This window comes from Penicillium expansum, assembly GCF_000769745.1.
Source record: "Penicillium expansum strain MD-8 chromosome Unknown contig60, whole genome shotgun sequence".
NCBI classification, from domain to species: domain Eukaryota; kingdom Fungi; phylum Ascomycota; class Eurotiomycetes; order Eurotiales; family Aspergillaceae; genus Penicillium; species Penicillium expansum.
Window position 1 is genome coordinate 57,379 of NW_015971399.1, and position 22,606 is coordinate 79,984.

Genomic DNA, 22,606 nt, shown 5'->3' on the forward strand with positions numbered 1-22,606 from the left:
TTCCTCCTCAGCTTGTCACTGGACTAATGCTGTTCGATTAGATGAAATATCGACCAGGCACATCGCACCCTATTCACCACCCGAGACAATATCACCACAGAGTAACCTTTCAAACTCTTAGTTCCACGGCATACCCGACTCCAGGTCTTGCCGGAAACTGATCGGCACGAATAAAGCCTTGAGCTTCGGGCATGACGGGGTCACCGTTCAGTAAGTGAGACATTCCGCCTTGGACAATTATTTAGAGTCGGCCAAAATATATGAGAGGGAATGCTTCTACGCAACATAAAATACATAGTGGTTACTCCATATAAGATCTAGACATATAAAGGAATGTCTTCCACCTAATTGAAGACAATATTCTTGTCTATGAGTATGGGACAAGAAGAGTAGTAAATTCATGTCGAGAGACTCCAAGACACTGAGGGTCTCAGTCGGTTATTTATTTTCCGGGGGGGGGTTCGGCTTTAGCCGACATAGTGCAATTACGATAGAATTGACAATAGTCTTGAAAAAAGAGGATTATTTTATTTTATGATTTGTACTCCGTAGGGAGGATTTAATTTTCATGATCTTTGGTATTTTAAACGAAAAGAAATCCAAAAAAAGAGTATAGCCGCCTATTATTAGCATAATCGAGTAGTCAGCCGTCAAACTCCACCAGGGCCAGACCAAACAAGGCGCAGCAACAACAACAGACGCAACCCACCTACGAAAATTGAGCCACTTTTTCCCACTTTCCTTGTGTCTTGCTGTGACTTGCACTTCCGATCTTCCCCTCCCCGGGATATGCCGCGTTTGACGATTTAGCGGCCGACTTACAACGCACAGGTTTACGTACCTCCAGGCACCGGTCTAACTTCGAAACCATTCCCCCCCAAACCCCATCACGCGAGACTTCAGTATCCTTGGTTCATTCCCTGCGGTGAGATTCCTATCAATCTCGAGTGACTATCGACCCTGAGAAGGGGTGCGGACGGTGGACGAGACCCCGACACCGACCCATTGTCAACACAACGTGGATTCGATCATTTACGCCGGGGGTTGACCTCCCCGAGGAGGTCATCCCGGATGCCCAAAGTGGACATGTACAGCTCGGCAGAGATCGAGCTGGATGAATATTCATCCTCTCGACGGAATGGATCCAGGTGGCCGCGACGCAGTGGATTACACATTTTGCAAGGTCGGCCATGGCGCGACACTTCAAAATGTCGAGCACAATCATGGAGCCCCGTATGGTGGATTGCGCTGCTTTGCTTAGTGACCTTTGCGTCGCCAGCTGCTGCTGTTCTATTGGACTTTGAAAATTGTCTATCGAAAACTATTCTCGAGTCCCACCCTTTACAACTTCAATTCGTTCCTACCAATGTGTCTGTCAAATTCAACCTTACCAACCCTCTACACCCGCTCGCTATCACGGTATATGGCAATGTGTCAGGAACCGTCTCTCGAACCGCAAATTACCCGGCACCGGATTCCTCCGACTGGACAAATCCCAATTGGACCGATGGGAAAATTCAGGATGTGAGCAGTACCAACAACATGTACAGCACGCTGATAACGGATCTCAATGTGCTCAGCTTCACGCCCTTTCATAATCTCTCTCGTTTCCGTGACTCCCTCACGCAAGGTACTCTTCCATTAGGTCCGGTCTTCAATTACAACCTGTAAGTTATCTCTAAAATAGATGGCTCTCTGTGCCTTTTGACTGATCCCTTCCTCTTATGCAGGAGTGACTTGACGACATTACGAGCGTTCACTATTGAACATGATATGCTTTCAACCTACCGTTTCGGAACCATCACACCGTTGTTGTCGGTTCGCTCTGGGGATGCATCCGCGCTTGAGCTTGCCTGTGTTTCAGTGAGCGCTACGCCGGACTTAGGAGCACCTCTCAAAAACTCCATCGCCTATGTGCCTCTTGTTATCTTGCTGTTTGTGGGGATTGCGACCATCACGGCTGCCATGTATAGCCCTTGGGGCACAACTGATTTGTTTCGGTGGACAAGCAATTATGGCCGTGATGAGGACGTTCTCCGGCTCGTCACTCCTGGCTTTGCAGATTGCTTGCAATACCTTCAATTCGCGGTCTTGACGGGCTCGCTTTCTTTGGATTACCCAGGCTTCTTCCAACCTGCTGTAAGCCAGGGAGCATGGTCGACTCTCATGTTCAACCAGAGTTTCGTGAGCACTGGAATGGGCCGCGATCCCGTTGTCGATGGTCTATATGCCATCAATGGCACTTATGGCCTCGACCGAATGAACCATTTGGTTGGCATGGCCTCGTCCCAGGATATCTGGCCCGGTATGATGATATGGGTGCTCATAATTCTGGCCTGTGTGACGGTGCTATTCCAGATTGCATTCGCACTTCGATGGCTGTATCGTGAGTTGGCAAACAACACCGATCAGGATCTTCGTGCTAGAAACATGCCGTTCACCCTAGGTAACCTCATTCGCATTGTCTTCAATTTCCTTCTCCTGCCGATCGTGTCCCTCTCCTTCTTCCAGCTGGTCATTGCTCGTCAATCAACCGCTTACAGTGTTGCTTTGGCAGCCGTCGTGCTTATTATTCTCGCTTGCTTCTCCATCTGGGTGATTCGAGTGATTCTTACCACCCGACCCAAGTCTCACCTTTTCGATGATCTTCCTACGGTGTTATTGTATGGGCCGCTATATAATACATACTGTGATGATGCAGCAGCCTTCGGTATCGTGCCGATTGTCTTGAACATCGCTCGCGGGATAGCCATTGGTGCTTTGCAGCCATCTGGCATCGCCCAGGTGGTAATGCTGGCCATTTGCGAAGTTGTTTCCGTATTAACCCTGCTGGCTTTCCGACCTTTCTCAGGACCGACGCACATGAACCTGTACCACTGCCTCTTCTCCATTGTGCGTTTCTTGACAGTGATCCTAAGTGTCATCTTTATGCCGTCATTGACAGTTTCGGATGCGGCGCGAGGGTGGATCGGATATTTGATCCTTGTGCTACACGCCATGGTTCTAATCTTTGGGTTCTTCCTCAACGCGATGCAAACATTGATCGAGGTCCTGGCCAGATTGGCTGGTGCGGGTGGTACCACTCGTGGTGGCTTGACCAAGGTGCTTGGTATGCGGCAGCTTTCCAGGCGCACTCCGCGGCGCGATCTTACTCGCCAGAGTATGGGCTCGGAAGCTGCTATGCTCGGACACGGCGATGACCGTATGTCTTCTCAGTTTGATGGATCGCGTCCCCGTAGTCTTTCTGGGAGCTCCGGTCTGCTTCTTAACCGTGCCGCAGCTAGTGATGGCAGAGCCAGCGCTGTCTATGATTATCCCAGTTCGCAAGGGGCCACACACAGTCGTGCCACCAGCGGAGGATTCCCCACACCTACCTCGACCGCCTATCAAGGTGCCGGCTTCCCTAGCTCGCCTAGCAGTGGTACAATGATGGGAACGAACCCCCGTGATCCCTATTATCGACCACCCCGCCCGGGGCGAAGAACCCCGCCGGGAAGTGCTACTCTTGAGAAGGGGAAGAGCCCGTCAAGGGGCTTCTTGAAATCAAGAGCAAGCCGCCGAGCAGCCAAAACCGAAGACGACCTGGGAGATGGCACCATGTCTGGCCGGGCTACACCTGTCCCGGCATATCTAGCAGCACCGAAGGATGATATGGAGCTCGATACCCCACCCAAGCCGAAGGATTATGCAGTCCGTGAGGTTGACTTCTACTACGGTGTTCGAGGCCCACCGCTTTCTCACAGCGGTACCCGAAAGTTGAAAACTGGCCCAGCCGACCCCACAGGCCCAGTCTCCTCTGCGACGGGCTGGTTCCGAGGCTTGCTTCAAGGGAAGACCAAGGATAACGCCAAAGGATTCGAGGTGGTCCGAAGTGCTCGTGCGCCTCCTCCAGGTCTATTCCCGCGAGGAGGAGACTATAATGATCAGTATCAGGATGATACAGGCACGCCATCTGCCAGCCATTCTCGGAATGTGTCTACTGGCAATGTTCCTTATCAGGATTCGGATGATGACCAGGATCCCGGGCGGTCAAGTGAGACACGCCCACCAGTACTGCCACCACTCAATACGTCGGTTGGCGGCGGCATCGAGTTGCCGAGTCGAACGGGTTCTCGCCACACACAGGCGCCCAGTGAACAAGACGCAGATGCAACTGCGCTTGGCCTTCCAGTTGTGACCGAGACCCTGTCCCACAACTCTGAGGTGGGCCAGCACTCTGAGCCCTCTGAGCACCATCTCCAGCCAGAAGGTTCCACTCGCTTGCCTTTCAGCGGGAGTAGCTCGCCATCTCGTGAACGAGGTCTATCCATGACCTCTACTTCAAGGTCAAGGTCAAATGCCTCGAGCCAGCAAACGGGGCCTCGAGCGGAACGGCCCTCGAGTATGGGCTATGTACCTCAACATCGCGCACACGATCACATTCACGAGGCGAGCCCCGACGAGCCGTCGTTTACAGGCAGCTCAGCAGAACTTGTCGACGAAGCTGCCCTGGGCAGGCACGAACGCTAGAAAGACAAAAAAAGGCAGCCAAATATGTATTTTGAACCAGTATATTCCTCTTCTTCGATATCTACCTCTCTCTATCTCTGCCTCTTCCAATTCATGGATCTCCCCCCACTTATTTTCTTCACCTCCATTGATATCATCACCAGCTCTCCCCCGAAATACTGGCGAATTGATGCCACTATCACGAATTTCCTTGCTGTCTGTCCGTCTATCTCTTGCTTTGTGCGTCTACATAAAATTGCTGCGACGGCGTTTTGTCTTCGATCTCGAGGCACACCTAATGGGAAGTGAGCTCATTGGCTTTTTGCTATTTTTTTTTGGCTGTCGCTGAATCTAGGCCACATGCTGTTTTCCTTTTTGGAGGCCTTGCTCGTTTCTGTCCCTGTCTCTTTTAGCTCTTCTTGTATCAATCTTAGGACACCATAGTACCGAGATAATAATTTAATGAGGGTTGTTCATATGTGCTCTTTCTTAGCGGTGATGTCAAGGCCTCAATATGTCTTGAAAGCTGGATAAAAGTAACATATAGCACTTAGATATGTGTACATATGTTCCTCGTTGCATCACCATGCAGGGCTCGCTGTCTAGTGACAATATCATGCAAGGATCCTGCGGCCATACTTGTGCATGAGAAATCCTCCTTGGTCCATCCATGATATCTACATGCAGATGCAGTAGCTTCTCTGGGAACATCGTCGCAGAACTAGTTATTTTCATTATCATTTGAACTATGAGACCTAGGTCAGAACACTGAGACTTCGCGCAGAAGAAACAACCGAGGCCGATGATACGCGGGCAGATCGGGCCGATACTGTCAATCGCCACCGCCCTCACCGCCTGCCCCACGATAACAGTCGTATCTGGGCCAAACATGCATTGCTTTGCATCATTCCCTCTCTTTTCTCTGCGAGTCAAGTGTCACTCTCCTACTTTCATCGTTTATCCTTTCTATCTGCTGCTGACATAGCTACTGTGTTGCTGGCATCCGAGAGCGTTAGTCACGAGACTCTCCGCCTCATCCATCTCCTAAATCCGACCCAATCAGCCTTGGCTCCATGATAAGCATCATCTTGTCACTCCTTGATGCAATCTTCGGCAAAAAGCGTCAACGTCATTGAGGCTGAGCCTAGGATTGCATGAAAGGACTTACCATCCTCTAAACCCATATTTTTCCACTTCCCCGCCATCCATTACCCTCACCATCGCCACCTAGTTCATGAAGACTGTTACCTCAACGGCCGAGATCGATCTCGTTGCCTGTGTTGAACAGAATTTCACAAACGGTACATACCAGTCGACTCAGCAATAAAAATGCCTGGATCAAGTACGGCGTCGTCCAGCCCGATTGAGTCCAGCCCCCCGCCGAGGATGCGGGCAGGCACGAGACCAGTCGAAAGACCGGAGGGACATGGCACAATCCAACCTGGAAGCTACAGCGGTTACGAAGGAGGTAGCTCTAGGACCAGAGTCTTTCCCATTCGTGCCGGGTCAGAACGCAAAAGGCGGTTGACCAGTACTGGCGAGGAAGCGAGGTTGCAATGGGGACGATCTGGAGGCACGGCTGGACCGGCCCGAGACAATGGGGGATCCTCCAGGAGTATCTTGCCGCATAGATCCGTTTCGATGGTACTGCCTTCGTCCCGCACTAGGACTTCTATTTCCGCAGCGCCTTCCGCAGCGCCTGGTTCGTCATTTGCAACAGCAATTGATATCTCTTCCTCTCCCCCAGGAACGCCTCCTTCTTCTACTGCTGGCGAACAACTGCCGGGTCTTTCTCGACGGGAGAATCCAACTCCCTGGATTAATCAACCCCGCTCCATTACACCTCTTCCCAATAATGTACCCCCGCCATTTATGGACATGGCCCTCCCCAAATGGCAGGCAGATTCGGATGTGTCACAATGTCCGATTTGTGCGATAGTCTTTAGCTTCTGGCACAGAAAGCACCACTGTCGAAAGTGTGGGCGAGTTGTATGTGCATCATGTTCCCCACATCGGATCACGATTCCTAGACAGTATATTGTCCGCCCTCCTGAGTTTGTTGACCTCCTCCCCGATTCCCCGCCAATGCCTTCCCACGCTCCACCGGTCGTCGATCTCACAGGCGACGATCCTGTCATATCATCATCACCATCAACATCAACGACAGGAGCAGCAACAAGCACACCGAATCCTGCTCTTGGCGGAGGCGAAGAAGTACGACTTTGCAATCCATGTGTGCCGGATCCAAACCCGAATCCCCTTGGTTACAGTACTGTGCGGGTACATGGCCACCGACCCACTCATTCTCTTTCATCCACCATGGCTAACGCATACCATTCCTCATCGGTTAGTTCTCCCCTATCACTTTGTCTAATAAAGTATGAACTGACATGAAAAGGCGCAGGGCCCGAGCCAGAATTCCGAAGGTCGTCAGGAACGACGAACCGTGGGTGCAAATGATCGCCCACACTTCTTAAACGAAATGAACGCGCAAACTCGCCAAGTTCCCTCTACCACTGGTATAGCCCGACCACGTCGTTCTTTCTCCAGCCGCGAGGGCAACCCGCCCCGCGGACCTGCACCGGACGAGAGTGATTTCTGCCCCGTATGCAGACGCCAATTTCTTCCACTGAGTCCTGAGCAGCCTCTTGAGGCGCGCCAAGCTCACACCCGTGCGTGCATCGAGGGCTATTTGAGACCAACTCCCCCATCCCGGACATCATCCGTGCAACAGGGTTCTCCGCTCCCACATCCTCCACCAGCAGCCCGCATGCTTCCATTTGTGGCCACGGAGAAGGACTGCCTTGGCGAGGATGGCCAGGCAGCGGAGTGCACGATTTGTATGGAGGACTATGAGGTTGGGCAGACCCTGGCCCGGCTTGAGTGCCTGTGCAAGTTCCACAAGCACTGCATTGTTGACTGGTTTGAGAGAAAGATGGAGTGCCCTGTTCACAAGCTTTCCTAATAAGGTGCACGTCCATTTAGCGTGAATTTTAAAAGAGATCTTTTTTGTTACCTTAGCTTTGCTTATTTTTTTTTTTTTTTTCTTTTTCTACCTTTTGGTTCACGGCGTCTGGGAATTTTGTTTCTGATATCCCCGCTCAGCGTATGGATCTGAATTGATATCTAATGATCAACGAATCTAATCTCTTCTCGAACTAAAATCAATCAGATGTAGACGTAGATCATCTGCCGAGGTGTGTATGGCCTGGTTGGATTATGGTCACGTGGCCCCTAAGATGTTAGTCAAAAATCAAAAGCACTACACTTCACTTCCGGCCCCAAAGTGACAAGCGACTCAAACAGAACTAAGTGGTGTTCAAAGAGAGAGGTAAGCATTATTTCTACATGTATTCATTCCCCTTGCTTGATTGAACCCACCCCGCTGAGGCATGTTGATCATCCACATCGGTGATCGGTGTTTATGATCACCGTCCTCCGTGTATTTATCGCATCGCAAAGCCACGCGAGCCGTCAGCGATCACGACATTGAAACAATGGCAAAACCAATAATTACACCAATTGAGAATTGAAGCTAATGTGTAACAGTGATCTGATCCCCGAACTGGTATTATAACCCCGCACTGGATGGAAATCGACCCGCAGCTGCAACACACCCGAGACGGGGACCCTCAACGGCGCTTTTACATGCCGACCCGACCGACAATGAGCACAGGCCCAGAATACCCGGAGCCACCCTCCCATGCACCCCTAAACCCCTATCAAAGCCGGGACATACATGGTGATGGGCACAGCCACGGAGTTGGACACGGGGAGACGCACCCGTCATTTGGGATGGGTCCAGACGCCAATCAATCCCCCGAGCCGCACGATGCCACAGGCGACGCCAAGCGGTCGCGGGCGTGCGAGCCCTGCCGACAGCTGAAAGTGCGCTGCGACCCAGACCCGTCGCACCCGGAAGGGTCATGCAAGCGGTGCGCGAAAGCGCGGCGGACGTGTGTTGTGACTGCGCCGACGCGCAAGCGGCAGAAAAAGACCGACAGCCGGGTGGCGGAGTTGGAGCGGAAGATTGATGCTCTGACGGCGACTCTACAGGCTTCGAATTCGACTAGTGCGCTGTTCTCCGGTGGAGCAGGGCATCAATCGTCGCCGCCTGGGCAGCGGGATGAGCAGCTGGCTGGCCGGAGGTGGTTGGGTGGGGAGTCGAAGATAGCGGGGAGCAAGCGAGAGCATACTGGCGAAGTTAAGGATTGCTCTGGTGGGTTGCTGGCGCCGCGGTATTCGCGGCCGGGTAGTCCGTCTGCGGAGCAGATTCCTAGCCATTCGTCGAGGCATTGGCGTAGACCTGTTGGTGCTGATTCTGTGCCACCGCCGCCGCCGAAACCTGAGGCTGGGAATGAGTTTGCTGATATGATCGATCGGGGGATTATAGATTACAAAACTGCTAGCTCGGCGTTTGAGCGGTATATCCACCAAATGGCACCAGAAATGCCTTTTGTTGTTTTCCCGCCGGGGACTACGATGGGCGAGGTTCGGCGCAATAAACCATATTTGTTCCTTTCGATCATCGCCGCTGCCGTTGGTGTTTTCAATCACGATGCACAGCCGATCCTTGTGAATGAGACATATCGTCTGATCGCCGAGCAGGTTGTTGTTAAAGGCCAAAAGTCGCTTGAGCTGGTTCAGACTATAATGATCTGTTCTATCTGGTATCTGCCACCAGATAACTTCGACGAGATTAAGTTCTATTCCATGACCCACATGGCTGCGGTTATGGCAATGGAACTTGGATTGAACCGTCCCATTTCCGGAAGTAGACGGAGCTTCAATATGATCCGCGAGCTGATCATGAAAAAGCCGACGGGTCCGGCATTTGATCCAGATGGACCGGAGGCAAGGCGGACTTGGGTTGGCTGTTATTACTTACCTGTTCAGTGAGTTTCAATCTAGGTTGTTCTGGCGTGGGGTTCGGTAACTGATCTTTGACAGGATGTCGGCGGCTTTGAGGAGACCACACTTGGTCACCTGGCAGCCGTATATGGACGAGTGCCTTGAGATTCTAGAAACACACCCTGATGCCCTACCCTCCGACCGGAATTTGAAATGGTGGGCAAAGCTGGGATCGATAATGGAAGATGCTGGACATCGCTTTTGTGCGGAAGATCCTGGGTCCATTACTACCTTCGCCGACAGTAAGGCGTGGTATAATATAAAATTGTTTGAGGATCGATTGGCACAGTGGAGAGAAGAGGTCCCGCGGGATCTTTACCTCGGTAAGCGCTGGTCTTGAGGATAGTCTTTTATTTCCTGCTGACATTCTCCTAGGGCCAATGGTTCACACAGAGCATGTCCTGAATCTTTTCGTGCATGAACCTGCAATGAGTGTAGACTACAACACTGGCAACAACTCCCCACCTCAGGATGATTTGCACAAGTCATCAATTACGGCGGTCGTCGATGCGTTGACCACGGCCATCCGCTGCATTCACGAGAGTTTGGATATCATCTGCGCCATTGATGTTGATCGACTCATATGCTTGCCTACTACGTCATTAGCACGTACAACATACCCCGTGGTCAGCTTGATCAAAATATACTCACTGTTCATGTCGCCGGACAGTCGAATCGGACAGATTCTCGACGTGCAGAGTCTCAAACTCGATTATTATCTGGACAAAGTCATAGCACATTACCGTGCCGCCGCTGCGCGTGATGGTGGGCGCGGAGCAGCGAAATTTGGAAACATAATGGTTTTGTTGCGCAATTGGTTCATCAAAAAGCGCGACCAGGGAGATCATGGCCGGGAATTGAAAGAGGTCTTTTCACATGATCAGAACCCATCTGACCGCCGGCAGACACGTCGGAGCCATGATACCCCGACCGCGACATCTTCCAATCCAAGAACGCAGATAGCACCGGGCATGACACCCCTACATTTCCTCAGCGAAGTAGCGATGGGCGACCCAGCGCACCGAGCAAACACTCCCAACTCCCAACGCGCAATAGCCGGACAATCCTATTCCTCAAACCAGAGTGCAAGCTCAACAGTCAATCCAATGGCAACACCAAGCTCATCCAGTTTCGGGCCAGAGGCACCCCAAACCAGCTGGTCATCTGGGGCATCATACCCAACCAATCTCTCGAGCTCGGACTCGAACCCGCTCGAGACGAGGGGTTACTACCAATCTTATCCATCCACTGGACTCACACAGAGCTACCCAGATCTACCGTCGAGCGCCCAAACCCAGGGATACCCGGATATGTCCACTGTGGCTGGGATGCAGCTTGCTCCTCCGATGGGAATGGCACCTGAGGTAGGTATGGACCCGAATTTCGGTGATCCTTGGTTTAAGTTAGGGGATATGATGGATGATGGATTGATTACATTCCCGCTTTCTTTTGATGGGAATTTTGGATTCTTTTAGTCTGGCTTGGGGGTCTAGGTGGATGTTTTTGTACTCTCCTCTATTGCTATATTATACCCGTTGCTATTTCAAATGCATACCAACTTCACTCATCTCGCCGAATTTATTATCGAAGAACAGAGCACTCGGAATGCCTTGTCGCATTCCGGTGTCACTATCACATGGCCCTGGTATAATGGATGTCAAATAATCGCCAGTACAATACTAAGCAGACAGCTTGCTACTACTACATAGTATAGTCCAGGCATATAGCTCAAATCTACGCGCCTATGTTTGATATGTCTGATGTATGATGTATCATCTCGATCAGCATGGACTCCCCCCACACCCCCGCATTTCCGGGGATTGTTTCCCGATTTCGGGAGATTTCGAGGGGGAAACTTACCCCGTCCCTGCACAGGTAAACTCAACAGGCCCAACCCACGAGATAAGATTGATTATTGGATGCTTGGATATTCCCTTCGAACTTTGAGTATGACAATATGGGGAACCAGAGGAATGTGTCCATTGTGCTGGAGAGATGGAGGGCACGAAGACACATGGTAGAATGATATTTAAACCACCATCCTGCAATACGAATACCTTAAGCATTCCAAATTCCACAAATTTCTTTCGTTAGAGACAAGCCAATTCGAACAAGGACTTGTTGCTTCAAGACGTGGAATTCCACTGCTTTGTACAGTCTATAGTTCCAGTTCAACCGCCTATCATCTGCTACCCGTCATGATCACTATCTTGACAGCCATCTCAGCTGCACCTTATGCAGCTGGGGTAGGCTTGTTTCTTCTTGCTTATTTTCTCGTCCTCCCTTATATTGAATATGTTCGGGATCCAAAAGGTATTTGCCAAGAAACTCGTTCAATGCTCTGGTTGAACATGTCAAAGCACCTGCTAACCGATTCATCCAGGCCTAAGGAGGTACCCAAATCTGACACCATTTTCCGGATTTTCAGCAATTCCATTCATGATCATGGCTTCACGGGGTTTCCGGTCAATGGAATTGAGCGAGTTGCACAAGAAGAATCCCGTCATCCGGACAGGACCGAATCAGCTGTCATATGGTGATGTCAAGGCCATCAAGGACATCTACGGCCACAGCACCAAGTGTATCAAGGATACCTCTTATGTGATTACCTCTGGAACCCACTACAATCTAGCAGATGTAGTGGATAAGCCCGATCATGCCCGAAAGCGCAAGGTCCTCTCTGCCGCATATGCCCTCAAGAATCTGGAGACGTGGGAATACAAAGTGACTGACAAGGTCCAAAGAATGTTCAAGCATTTTGATCAAGTCTGCACTACGCCCGCCTCTGCAGATGTGTCCTCTGGAAAAATCGCACCCGACCAGAAAGACCTCACGCTTGACCTCCGAGCCTGGACCAACTTCTTCACCCTCGATGCCATCGCCGACATTGGCCTCTCGGAGAAGCTGGGCTTCTTGGATTCCGGTACTGATGTTTGTATTGCCGAAAGGAAAGATGGATCTACTTATGAGACCAACTTGCGCGAAGCCCTCTACCCCACTGCTCGAAAGCAATCCCTCATCGTCTGGAACTATCAATGGTATCCCGTTGTCAACAAACTCGTCAATATCATTCCATTCTTTAATCGAATGCAAAAATCCGCCGATAACTGGGAAAACATCATGTGGCGGCGGGGCAATGAAAGGCTACGACGGTATGAAGCCGGCGAGAAGCTCGAGGACTTCTTCCAGGCTATGATGGAAGACAAGAATGGAAACTCCAACAACCTCGAATGGGGCGAGATTGTTGCCGAGTGCAACATCATGATGAACGCCGGCAGTGTGACGACGGCTGTTGCCATCGCCAACGTCATGTACCAGCTACTCCGCAACCCTCGAACATTATCCAAGCTCCGAGTGGAGCTTGACGCGATTCTGGACGAAGACGAGGTAGTGGCCGATTACGACAAAGTCAAGCATCTACCGTATCTCCGAGCATGCTTAGATGAATCCCTCCGAATCTTCCCGCCAACATCGCACGGTCTTCCGCGTGAAACACCCCCCGAAGGCACGAATATTCTCGGGGAATGGGTTGCTGGTAACACAACAGTGAGCATGTCTGCTCTGGTAGCACACCGTGATGAGAGTGTGTTCCCCAATGCGGACCAGTACATTCCTGAGAGATGGCTTGGAGAAGGAGGTAAGGCGTTGCAGCCGTATTTGATTGCCTTCTCTGCTGGTGCTCGGTCTTGTATTGGTCGCAATATCTCTTATCTGGAGCAGACTAAGGCTGTTGCTTCTATGGTACATCGGTATGAGTTTGCTCTGCCTCATCCTGGTTGGGAATTGAAGCGATTGGAGACGATGAATTTGATTTTGGGTGATATGCCGGTGAAGATTTGGCGTCGGGATTTGGGGGCAGGTGAAGCATAGAGATATCATGGTATTCTTCATTATAATGTTTTTTTACTAAACGATCTTTTCTGAATAAATTTCCGTTATGATGAGGGACGAAGGAGTTTTTGTAGGGTCCCGTCCACGGGTATAAGGTCTAGCACGCAGGATTCTACACAGACGCTCAGCTCACAGTGACTAGAGTTGGCGATACATAACAGGCTAGCGCTCACGGGGTAGTACAAGATATATTGGTTACAGGGGACGTTGCTGATTTCTGGCTAGTGAAGGGCTCATGTGTGTATTCATGGATACCGGAGCCCTCTGTCCGGGGTCCTTCATTGAGATGTGATCTGGAACAATATGGGGTCTTACTTACGGACTTCAAACCTGTATAGCTGGTAGGTTGGTACTATAAGATACTAATATTAATTAGTGACATACAATTCTCTAACTCAAATGACACAACAGAGAATTTCAACGTCCTAACTAAACGTAATCTGCACTCTGATGTGGCCAATCCTCGTGCACAAATGTTAACCTTGGAAGTAAAATAGTCAATTCACTTTGAGATATCCTTTTCGCACGATAAACCTGATCTTACTGACAATTTGACAAATTGACCGGTGATGAGAAAGGAGATAATCCCCGCCCCCAGTTGAGGTAGATCCCCGGGCAACATTTCCACTTCGGGACATTCGTATTCGGGTGATGTTCATACAGACCCCGCGATTTATATCCTCCCCATGTTACATGTTTGGGGAAATATGCAGGGATTCCTCGTCATCTATTGGATCGGCCATCTAAGTAGACCCTCTCATGACTAGTTGCGTCGAATATAGCCCAATATCATCAATATATCTTCACCTAGATCCAAGATGTGCAATTTTGCCCGTGTTCCATGTAAGTGGACAGTGTCGTTCTCGATAGAATCTGAGTGGTTGAAGGTTTCATACGGAAACCTATTTCATAGCCATGGTTCCCCCGAGTGTTCCTTGACTTGGTGCTTAGTACGTCTACTTTAAAACCGGTTGTCCCCTCTATGCATCAATTGTATTTCCAGCACAATGGCATCCTTCACACTCAATATCCCACCAGAGCTCTTGCAAGAGCTCTCAAAATATGCTACACCAACCGGATTTGCCGATTATGCCGCCCTAGCTGTGCTAAGTGGAATTGGAGCCACATACCTCACAAAGGGACGGCTATGGGACAAACCAGACCCATTGCACCATCTCTGGTTCGAACAACCTCAGCTAAAGAATGGTGGACAGTCTGGCGCAGCCGAAAAGGAGACACGCAACATCGCACAGAAGTTGGAAGAGACTAGCAAGAATATTGTGGTATTCTGGGGATCTCAGTCCGGCACGGCTGAAGGTTTTGCCCACCGTCTTGCTAGGGAAATCTCCATCCGCTGGGGTCAGGAAGCCATGACGGCCGACCTATCAGAATATGACCCGATCACAATCGGTGAAATTCCCAACGCCAAGTTGGCTGTTTTTATTGTTTCCACATACGGCGAAGGAGACCCCAGCGACAATACAACGGAACTTTGGAGCTGGATCTCTAAAGCCAGCGACGTCTCGCTATCCAACTTGCGATATGCTGCCTTCGGTTTGGGAAACAGCAACTACAAGTTCTACAACCGAGTTGTCGATGTTGTAGTGGAAGGCCTGGACAACTTCGGCGCTCAGGCTCTTCTTCCTGTTGGAAAGGCAAATGATGCAGAGGGCACAACCGAGGAAGACTTTATGTCATGGAAAGAGGATCTTTTCACAATCTTCAAAGATAAGTTGGGATTCCAAGAGGCCGAAGCCAAATATATCCCAAGTATAAAGGTCGAGGAAGATGAATCTCTTGAGCCTATCGATCTGCATCATGGTGAGCCCAACAACCGTGTTGAAGCCCCCAAGGTAGCGGCTCTATCCTCAGCCGTCCGTACTTTGAGCATTTCGGACTCTAGAGAGCTCTTCACCTCGCCCAACCGCCACTGTCTTCACATGGACATAGACCTAACCAGCCAACCAGAGCTGAGCTACAAGACCGGCGACCACCTTGCTATCTGGCCCAGTAACCCGGATTTTGAAGTTGAACGCCTATTGAATGTTCTCGGAATCTCCTCGCGCCGCGATAGTCCACTTGGTATCAAGGCACTCGACTCTGCAACCAAAATCATGATCCCAACCCCAACCAGCTCCATTGCCATTTTCCGTTACTACCTCGAGATCTGCGCACCCGTCAACCGCGATACTGTCCGCGACCTGGCACAGTTTGCACCCACACCAGAAGCAAAGGCATATCTTCTCGCGCTTGGCCAAGACAAGGATGCATATGCCAGATTAATCGGTCACACATACATCAACCTCGGCCGATTGTTACAACTGGCATACCCTGATAGACCTTGGGATAATCTCCCACTCTCATACCTTATCGAAACACTACCTCACGTCCGACCCCGGTTCTATTCCATCTCATCCAGCAGCGTGGTCTCGCCTCGTAAACCTTCCATCACAGCCATCGTATCAACGACTCCCCTCCCGGACAATCCCAGCGAGCTCATCCACGGCGTCACATCTAATTACCTTCTCGCTATCTCCCAGCAAGCCCGCTCCCAATCCCACACCAATGGAATCACCTACCACCTCAACGGCCCTAGTGGTGCTCTCGAAGGCGGAAAGGTCTTTGCTCATCTCCGCCGAAGCAAATTCAAACTCCCAGCTCTGGGCAAGACGCCATTGGTGATGGTGGCTGCAGGAACGGGGATCGCGCCCTTCCGCGCATTCTTATCTGAGCGGTGTCAACTTCTGAAGATCGGCAAGGAAGTGGGTGAAATGATTCTCTTCTTTGGATGTCGGAACCCGAATGAAGATTACATCTATCGGGAAGAATTGGAAGAAATGCAAGCCGTGTTGGGGGATCGGTTGCGTATTGTCACTGCTTTCTCTCGATTGGATGGAACGCCTCGTCAGTATGTGCAGGACCGGGTTGCCGAGTTCGGAGAGGATGTGATTCGAGTTATTGATGATGGTGGTAATCTCTATGTCTGTGGAAGAGCTGGTATGGCTCGTGAAGTTGAGAAGTCTGTTGGGCGGAGTATGAAGGAGGCTAAAGGGTGGACTGATGATGAGGTGAATGGTTGGAGCAAGACAATCAAGAAGAAGAATAAGTGGCAGGAGGATGTTTGGGGATAGTATTTACATCTACCTAGGTACACTACTTAGTTGAGTGAACGATATAATGGTAATTACTATTTCTAGTGATATGACGTACTGAATATAGAGATGACTAGTTCTACAATGAAAGAGGGTATGATCAAACACCCCCAATGTATTCCGTGAGACTCGCCGAGTGACTATGGAACCCCAAAAGCTCAGTCACTCGTCAAAAAACTCGCACGAGAAAGCCCCGTTTGATTTGGGTGCCGAACTGCATGGGCCTCAACAACTTGGTCATGTTGATGTCTTCATGCATGGGGCACCCATGTGCTACGGGACCCTCCCCCAACGCTGTCTCATGGGGGCTACGGTGAGATGGTGGTCGAGAGGGCTGGGGATGAGAGGAGAGAAGAAGAAGAGAAGAGGAAGAAAGGTGGGAGGGGTCCTTTTATATTGTCACATCCCACGTACTTTCCCAAAATGGACAACGCACCTTCCCTGAGGCTCCCATGTCACATGTCACATGTCACATGTCAACATCAACCTTTTCCAATTTTATATAAAAAGAGAAATAACCGTATACCAACTCCTATAAACTTCTGTTCACATCTCATCTCATTGCAATCTATAAGATCGTCTCGGATAATTCCATTCTCCGCACCTCCGTAGCTACAATCTGAACAGCTTCGAAATCCAGATCCACTATACATCTCACGTCGAAAATAAACGCCATAATATCAATGAAAAACATATAATTCACGCGGCCTGAGTCATTAATTTGACCTGCTTCCAGTCAAAATGACCCCACATGACCCCAACCGCGTCGCTAGCATCATGCTCTCATGGCACTCGCTCGACCTCATCTCATGCACCAAGCTACAGACCCTATGGGCTGGATACGGCCAAATATGCGCTATCAAAGCGCGAGCCACGACCTCCCAAGCAGCCGAACATCTTAGCAAGCTCTGCGGGGTAGAACCAGGCGTTGCGGGGACGACCTACCCGCTCATCCTGAAACTCATCTCACCGCCCCGAAAAAGCGGCAACACCGCTGACGAGGGCCACCTACGAAAGATGCTGAGCTACGAGGTAGAACAGTACTTCTATAGCGAGGTAGTCCCGCAGCTGGGTGACGACATAGCCATAGCCAAATGCGTTGCCTCGACGCGCGACATGGACGACATGGAAGGCTCGTCGGAGCTTAGTGGTCTCATGGCTACGATTATGGTCGATCTGCGTCCTGGATTCCCTGTCGCGGGCGAGAAGAGAGGTGCATTGAATCGCACGCAGGTGCGGGCGGCACTGGACTGGTTAGCTGGTTTCCATAGTCGCTCACGGGGACTGCTGCCAGCTAGTCTTGACGGATATGTTCTGCCGCCGCTTGAAGAAAGCAGTAGAAGACAGAGTGCAAACAAGGATGCTGGCAGTGGGCTGTGGCTGAATGGGGGATATACTTATCTCGCGACACGAGGTACAGAGTACGCATCTCTTGCGCAGGACACAGACTCGGAGTGGTCAGATGCCCTGTGTAAGGTTTCGGAACAGTGTGCACTTTCCGTGGCGGAGATGGTTGCATTATTCTTAACTCCCTGCGGAAGGGCGATTGAATCATATATCCATGGCGATGTCAAGTCGGAAAACCTCTTCACGACGAGTAACGGAGAAAAGGTGGCATTCTATGATTTCCAGTACGTCGGACTCGGACTAGGAGTCTGTGACCTCGCCAAATTGTTTACATGCTCGGTCCCACTGCATATGCTGGTTGATGGGAATGGGGATTTGTCCGAGGAGCTGTCGATGTGTGATGGTGAGAGGGGACTGCTGGAGCGGTACCGCATGAGTCTCCTCCAGGATGAGGAATTGGAGGAATCGGAGCTATACGAATGGGGGGCGTTTAAACGACACTGGGAGACGGCCTTAGTTGACTGGTGTAGATTCCAGGCTTCATGGGGATTTTGGGGAAATACGGAGTGGCTTGAGGCCCGTGTAAGATCAATCTTGAATGATCAGGAGTGGAGAGATTGGTTGTATCAGAATATCCGCAGTCGGATATAGAGCTAAAGAAAGAAATAGACTATTGCTGTACTTCAACTGCACCCAAGGATTACCTCTATATTGTTAGTCCAGGACTAGACCCAACCAGCTTATAGGATTTATTAAACCCTGTATAATTACTACCATCTACTATAGTCTGCTTAATTATATCGATATAAGGAAAGGTAATCCAAAGCATTAGAAATTGTTATAATTAGTATAAAGCTTGTGTGGCCGATACCTCCCAAAGTAAACATAGATGTAGTATGATCAGATATGTGGAGCTGCCTGAGCCTCACAGCACGATCGGCGCCCAAGAAGGGCCATTCTAATTGGTCTATATGGTATATGCAAATAAACTGGGTATAAAACTACATCGGCCTCCACGCTTGCACAACTTGGTTGTGCACATATCCCCACGGCCAGCCGTTTTCCCTTTCCGTTCGGCGGAGGAGATCAATCAGCAGACCCTGTACAACATGGTCTTCGACCCATGAGCCGCCTAGATTGATATTAGTAGACTCTCAAGTTTCAGATTCGAACGAAACCTACAAGCAAAAAGAGCATGGCAAGCCGTGATACGCAGCGAAGGGTCGTCGTCGGCAGATATGGCGATTCCGAACATGAAATTAAGCGTTTCGGCAAGATCACTCTGTCGTGGTGAGTCAGTATGGAATGGCGAGTCTCGGAGAAAAGGAACGGACCCTTAATTTGACAGGCTGCTCTAAATTCAACATGCTGCGATCATAAAACTCGAGTTCACGAATGAGCATCAGCGATTTAGTGAGACAGATGTGTTGAATCGCAGTTGCTAGACCCAAAATTAGCATATCATCCACACACACAAGAGTATATCACGTACCATGCCACAAACTCGTATACCAAGCAACAGGAAATGGTTTCCCACTCCCTGGATCCGGCGGCGAAACATGCAACGGCACAAACGTATCAGGTCGGCTAAGCTCCCACTCAAGAATGCGATGTCGGAGAGCAGTCTCCCCGGGACTTCCGAGTCTACCATCATGGCTTCGACCGGAGATATTATAACAGAAATCGATAGTCTCAGCTAATAGCCATATAGCCCGGTTTGTCCAGTCTCCATCGTTGAGGGCAGGTTTGGCTGCCCACCATTGTCGTAGGCGGTCATCGAACGGGGCGAATGTCAGCCGAAGGCACTTCTGGTAGGTGAGCGCGAATTGAATGTCTTGAATGACGTAGGCCCAGAAGGAAGCCGATGCTAGTCCGCCGGAGATAGCGGAGTCCACGTGGGAGCTGATATACACTGAACCGGCCAGGAGATGGTGTTGTTGGTCGTTTGGGGGACTATGGGCTGTTTGGTGGATTAGCCGATGGTAATTCTTTTGCGTTGAAGATAATGATTGGTAATCCACGCACAGGAAATTGATTCGAAAAATCGTAGAATGACAGTTGATGAGAGAAGGATATCGATTCCGATTTCAAACTCGGGCTTGTCGAGAACCGGGAGCATGATTGAGATACAGCGCTCATGGTATCCGTGCGCGACGTTGCCGGCGATAGAGTTTGTTGTTCGGGATAGGTGACATGCTGAAACTGCTAGACATGCATACAATAATAATGGAGATTGAGTCGCGCGCTCGATGACATCTGTTGAGAAGTGTCGTTCAGGGTTGAAAGCGTCGAGCTGGGTTGTTAGTTGGATGGTGGGGAATTTAGTAAAAGGGTCAACTTACCCACGGCGCTAGGTACTTTTGAAAATGCCGCAACAGAAAGGCTTCGGTGACATTTGATAGCCTCGGCTGTCCAATGGGCGTGTTAGGTGCACGTGGGGAATTTACAGAATTCGATCGTGAACCCAATTGAGATCCTGCGGCGTAAGCAGGAACGACGAGGTTTGGAGTTGCCATAGAAGAATCCATCGTTGATGGAGGTGTCGAATGTTCAGACGACGACCTTGAAGTTGACACCTGCCTTGTTACAGGTATCACATAGTATTCAGCTGCCGTCTGATCTGTTTCATCCTTGAAGTCGACTACAAGAAATTAGTATATCAATAAGCAATGAGCACGACCGTTTCACGTACAGTCGGAAGACGTCTCAACCCAGACCTGGTCGTCCGGGAAAGCAAGATCACTTTCGCCATATCTCGGGGGTCCCTTTCCTCGCAGGGATGGGTTCTGGCCATGTCGGAAAGAGACCTCTTCAGATTTGCCGGGAGCCGGCACACATTCGCGGCCAGAGCGTTGACAGCGGAGACATTTCGAGCCGGATTTATCACCTAGTTTTGTTAGTCGCCGAAGGAAGAGCTTGTACGGAGTAAGTAGAATCATCTTACATTTCAGATGGCGCAGACGACATGTGAGGCTGAAAAAGGCGAATTAGTCGAGGTCGAAGATATGAAGCGAAGTTGTTCAAAAAAAACAAAAAACTAACCATCCCCTCATTACGCAGTCAAAAGTACAATCGCAAACAAGGAAACCTTCCAGAAAGCATATTTAGAATGCCAGGCAGAGAATTTAGATATATAAAGAAGGTAAGTCACCCAGTGCGACTATTAAACTCATCGATGGCGATGTATCATTGGAGAACAAACGCCCATACAAAAACGGAGATGGGGTGGGATCGAATAAATTGGCAGATCACTAACACATTGCGTATCTTTTTTGGGGTATATCCAGCGGCTACTCCGTACGTGGGTTTAGTTGGAGATTAGTTTGAGAAGAGCAGGGCTAACAGTGGTTGGAATGTAGAATAGCGGGTTTCCAATGTACTGGAAATTAGCTCAAAATCTCATAAGGATAACCCGAATTGGAAAACGTTCAGTACCCTAGCTCAACACGCCAAGTCTAGAAGGTCCAACAATTTCCACTATGCTGGAGTCTAGTCCTCTGTTGGTTCTGGTTGGATGAATAGCTCCCCCACGTATCAGACTAAGTTTGATCCAAAGGTTCTGAGGTTGTTCCCAACCAGAAAAGATCTTGGGACATGTCATCCATGGATGTTCCGGCTTGGATCGGGTTCTCGGCATTGAACTTGGCCGATGGGCGGGTGCCAAGTGAGTTTATTGTAGTATCATGGCCGAGAAGCCCCTTTTTTTTTTTCCTTTTCCTCTTTTGTTATAGCCTTCAATTATCATTGCAACGTTAAGGGGTGTATATTTTAAGGAGCATCTCTTCCTGGTTCAGAAGATATCGGCCAATAACATGAAACTGGGAACGGGATGGTCTCCATTCGAACCCGGAGCGTTGACATAAATTGGTGTATACATCCGTCAAGTTTGTCAGCGCAACTTAAAAAAGACGTGAAAGGCGTTCGACAAGCTTCGGAACGAAATTAAGGAACGAAATTAGCGTTGAAGTGATTCGGGTATTGGACTTTTCATTTGCCGGTTGGTCTCACCGGGCCTGGTTCAGGAACCCGCGGGAAAAAAAAAATAGTTGCTCGGTCCCCTAACCGTATGGTGGCGAAGATAGATCTTTCACGGGGGGGACTTTACTGTATTATTTGCCCATGACAATTGTACCGGAAATACGGAGTAGTATACCCGGATTGGCTTGATAAATCCTGGTTTTTGTGGGTCAGCTTTTGCCGATGACAATGAGATTTGTTTTCATTTCAATAACCACCCAAACCCGTGGAAAGAAAGTGAAAGTACGGAGTACTCCGGACTAGTCGAACCCTGTCGATCTTGGTACTTCCCCGAAGTGTATACTCTGTACGATGCCGAGGAGGCGAGACCAGTCCCGAAGTTATAAAGTTAAATCCGGCACGTCCAAATACTAAACAAATGGTGATTTGCATCTGGATATGTGGGGTTTACTTTTTCGTTATCAGCTGCCTGTTTAGGTCAAATGCTCCGGGGGAAAGAAAAACCGAATGGATTATTCATCATTTCATCAGCAAAGAAGTTTCAATCGATGGTGAAGAAGGAAAAGAAGAATGAATTGTGGGGAGAGGGAGAGGACAAGACAGAGAGAGAAAAGGAAAGCGGGAGAGAGACTACGGGGGTGTGTGAGGCCTGAAATTGATGCCTTATGAGCCTTATAAGCCTTAGATATAAGGCATGAATACCTCGTTATCGAGAAGCTCTTCCAACTTCCAACTTTCTTATCTTGGGAGCTCCTTGCTAGCCTCGTAGCTCCTGGAGAGCTTCGAATTACACAGCTACTCTACTTATTACTATTGTGAAACTCACTTCCTGATCTCCA

General features: G+C 49.8%; 7 protein-coding genes across 7 annotated transcripts; 6 read left to right on the forward strand and 1 right to left on the reverse strand.

The window, feature by feature from the left end:
- Positions 1 to 1,208: 1,208 nt before the first annotated feature.
- Positions 1,209 to 4,509, forward strand: PEX2_022830 (uncharacterized protein; the record flags this gene model as incomplete). The annotated part of the gene is made up of 3 exons (XM_016739558.1): positions 1,209 to 1,233; positions 1,280 to 1,667; positions 1,731 to 4,509. 3 exons carry the CDS (start codon positions 1,209 to 1,211, stop codon positions 4,507 to 4,509), a joined length of 3,192 nt encoding a protein of 1,063 aa, XP_016596302.1.
- A 2,064-nt stretch (positions 4,510 to 6,573) lies between these two features.
- On the forward strand, positions 6,574 to 7,453 carry PEX2_022840 (phosphatidylinositol-3-phosphate-binding ubiquitin-protein ligase; the record flags this gene model as incomplete). The annotated part of the gene is made up of 2 exons (XM_016739559.1): positions 6,574 to 6,834; positions 6,887 to 7,453. The coding sequence occupies 2 exons, from the start codon at positions 6,574 to 6,576 to the stop codon at positions 7,451 to 7,453; spliced, it is 828 nt and encodes a 275-aa protein (XP_016596303.1).
- A 623-nt stretch (positions 7,454 to 8,076) lies between these two features.
- Positions 8,077 to 10,874, forward strand: PEX2_022850 (putative C6 transcription factor (War1); the record flags this gene model as incomplete). The annotated part of the gene is made up of 3 exons (XM_016739560.1): positions 8,077 to 9,383; positions 9,439 to 9,722; positions 9,775 to 10,874. 3 exons carry the CDS (start codon positions 8,077 to 8,079, stop codon positions 10,872 to 10,874), a joined length of 2,691 nt encoding a protein of 896 aa, XP_016596304.1.
- Positions 10,875 to 11,844: 970 nt separating this feature from the next.
- On the forward strand, positions 11,845 to 13,269 carry PEX2_022860 (cytochrome P450; the record flags this gene model as incomplete). The annotated part of the gene is made up of 1 exon (XM_016739561.1): positions 11,845 to 13,269. The coding sequence occupies one exon, from the start codon at positions 11,845 to 11,847 to the stop codon at positions 13,267 to 13,269; it is 1,425 nt and encodes a 474-aa protein (XP_016596305.1).
- A 1,028-nt stretch (positions 13,270 to 14,297) lies between these two features.
- On the forward strand, positions 14,298 to 16,421 carry PEX2_022870 (NADPH cytochrome P450 oxidoreductase family protein; the record flags this gene model as incomplete). Its single annotated transcript, XM_016739562.1, has 1 exon — positions 14,298 to 16,421. One exon carries the CDS (start codon positions 14,298 to 14,300, stop codon positions 16,419 to 16,421), a length of 2,124 nt encoding a protein of 707 aa, XP_016596306.1.
- A 762-nt stretch (positions 16,422 to 17,183) lies between these two features.
- On the forward strand, positions 17,184 to 18,440 carry PEX2_022880 (uncharacterized protein; the record flags this gene model as incomplete). The annotated part of the gene is made up of 1 exon (XM_016739563.1): positions 17,184 to 18,440. The coding sequence occupies one exon, from the start codon at positions 17,184 to 17,186 to the stop codon at positions 18,438 to 18,440; it is 1,257 nt and encodes a 418-aa protein (XP_016596307.1).
- A 350-nt stretch (positions 18,441 to 18,790) lies between these two features.
- Positions 18,791 to 20,728, reverse strand: PEX2_022890 (uncharacterized protein; the record flags this gene model as incomplete). Its single annotated transcript, XM_016739564.1, has 7 exons — positions 18,791 to 18,921; positions 18,972 to 19,071; positions 19,124 to 19,230; positions 19,282 to 19,749; positions 19,815 to 20,082; positions 20,132 to 20,430; positions 20,482 to 20,728. The coding sequence occupies 7 exons, from the start codon at positions 20,726 to 20,728 to the stop codon at positions 18,791 to 18,793; spliced, it is 1,620 nt and encodes a 539-aa protein (XP_016596308.1).
- Positions 20,729 to 22,606: the final 1,878 nt, after the last annotated feature.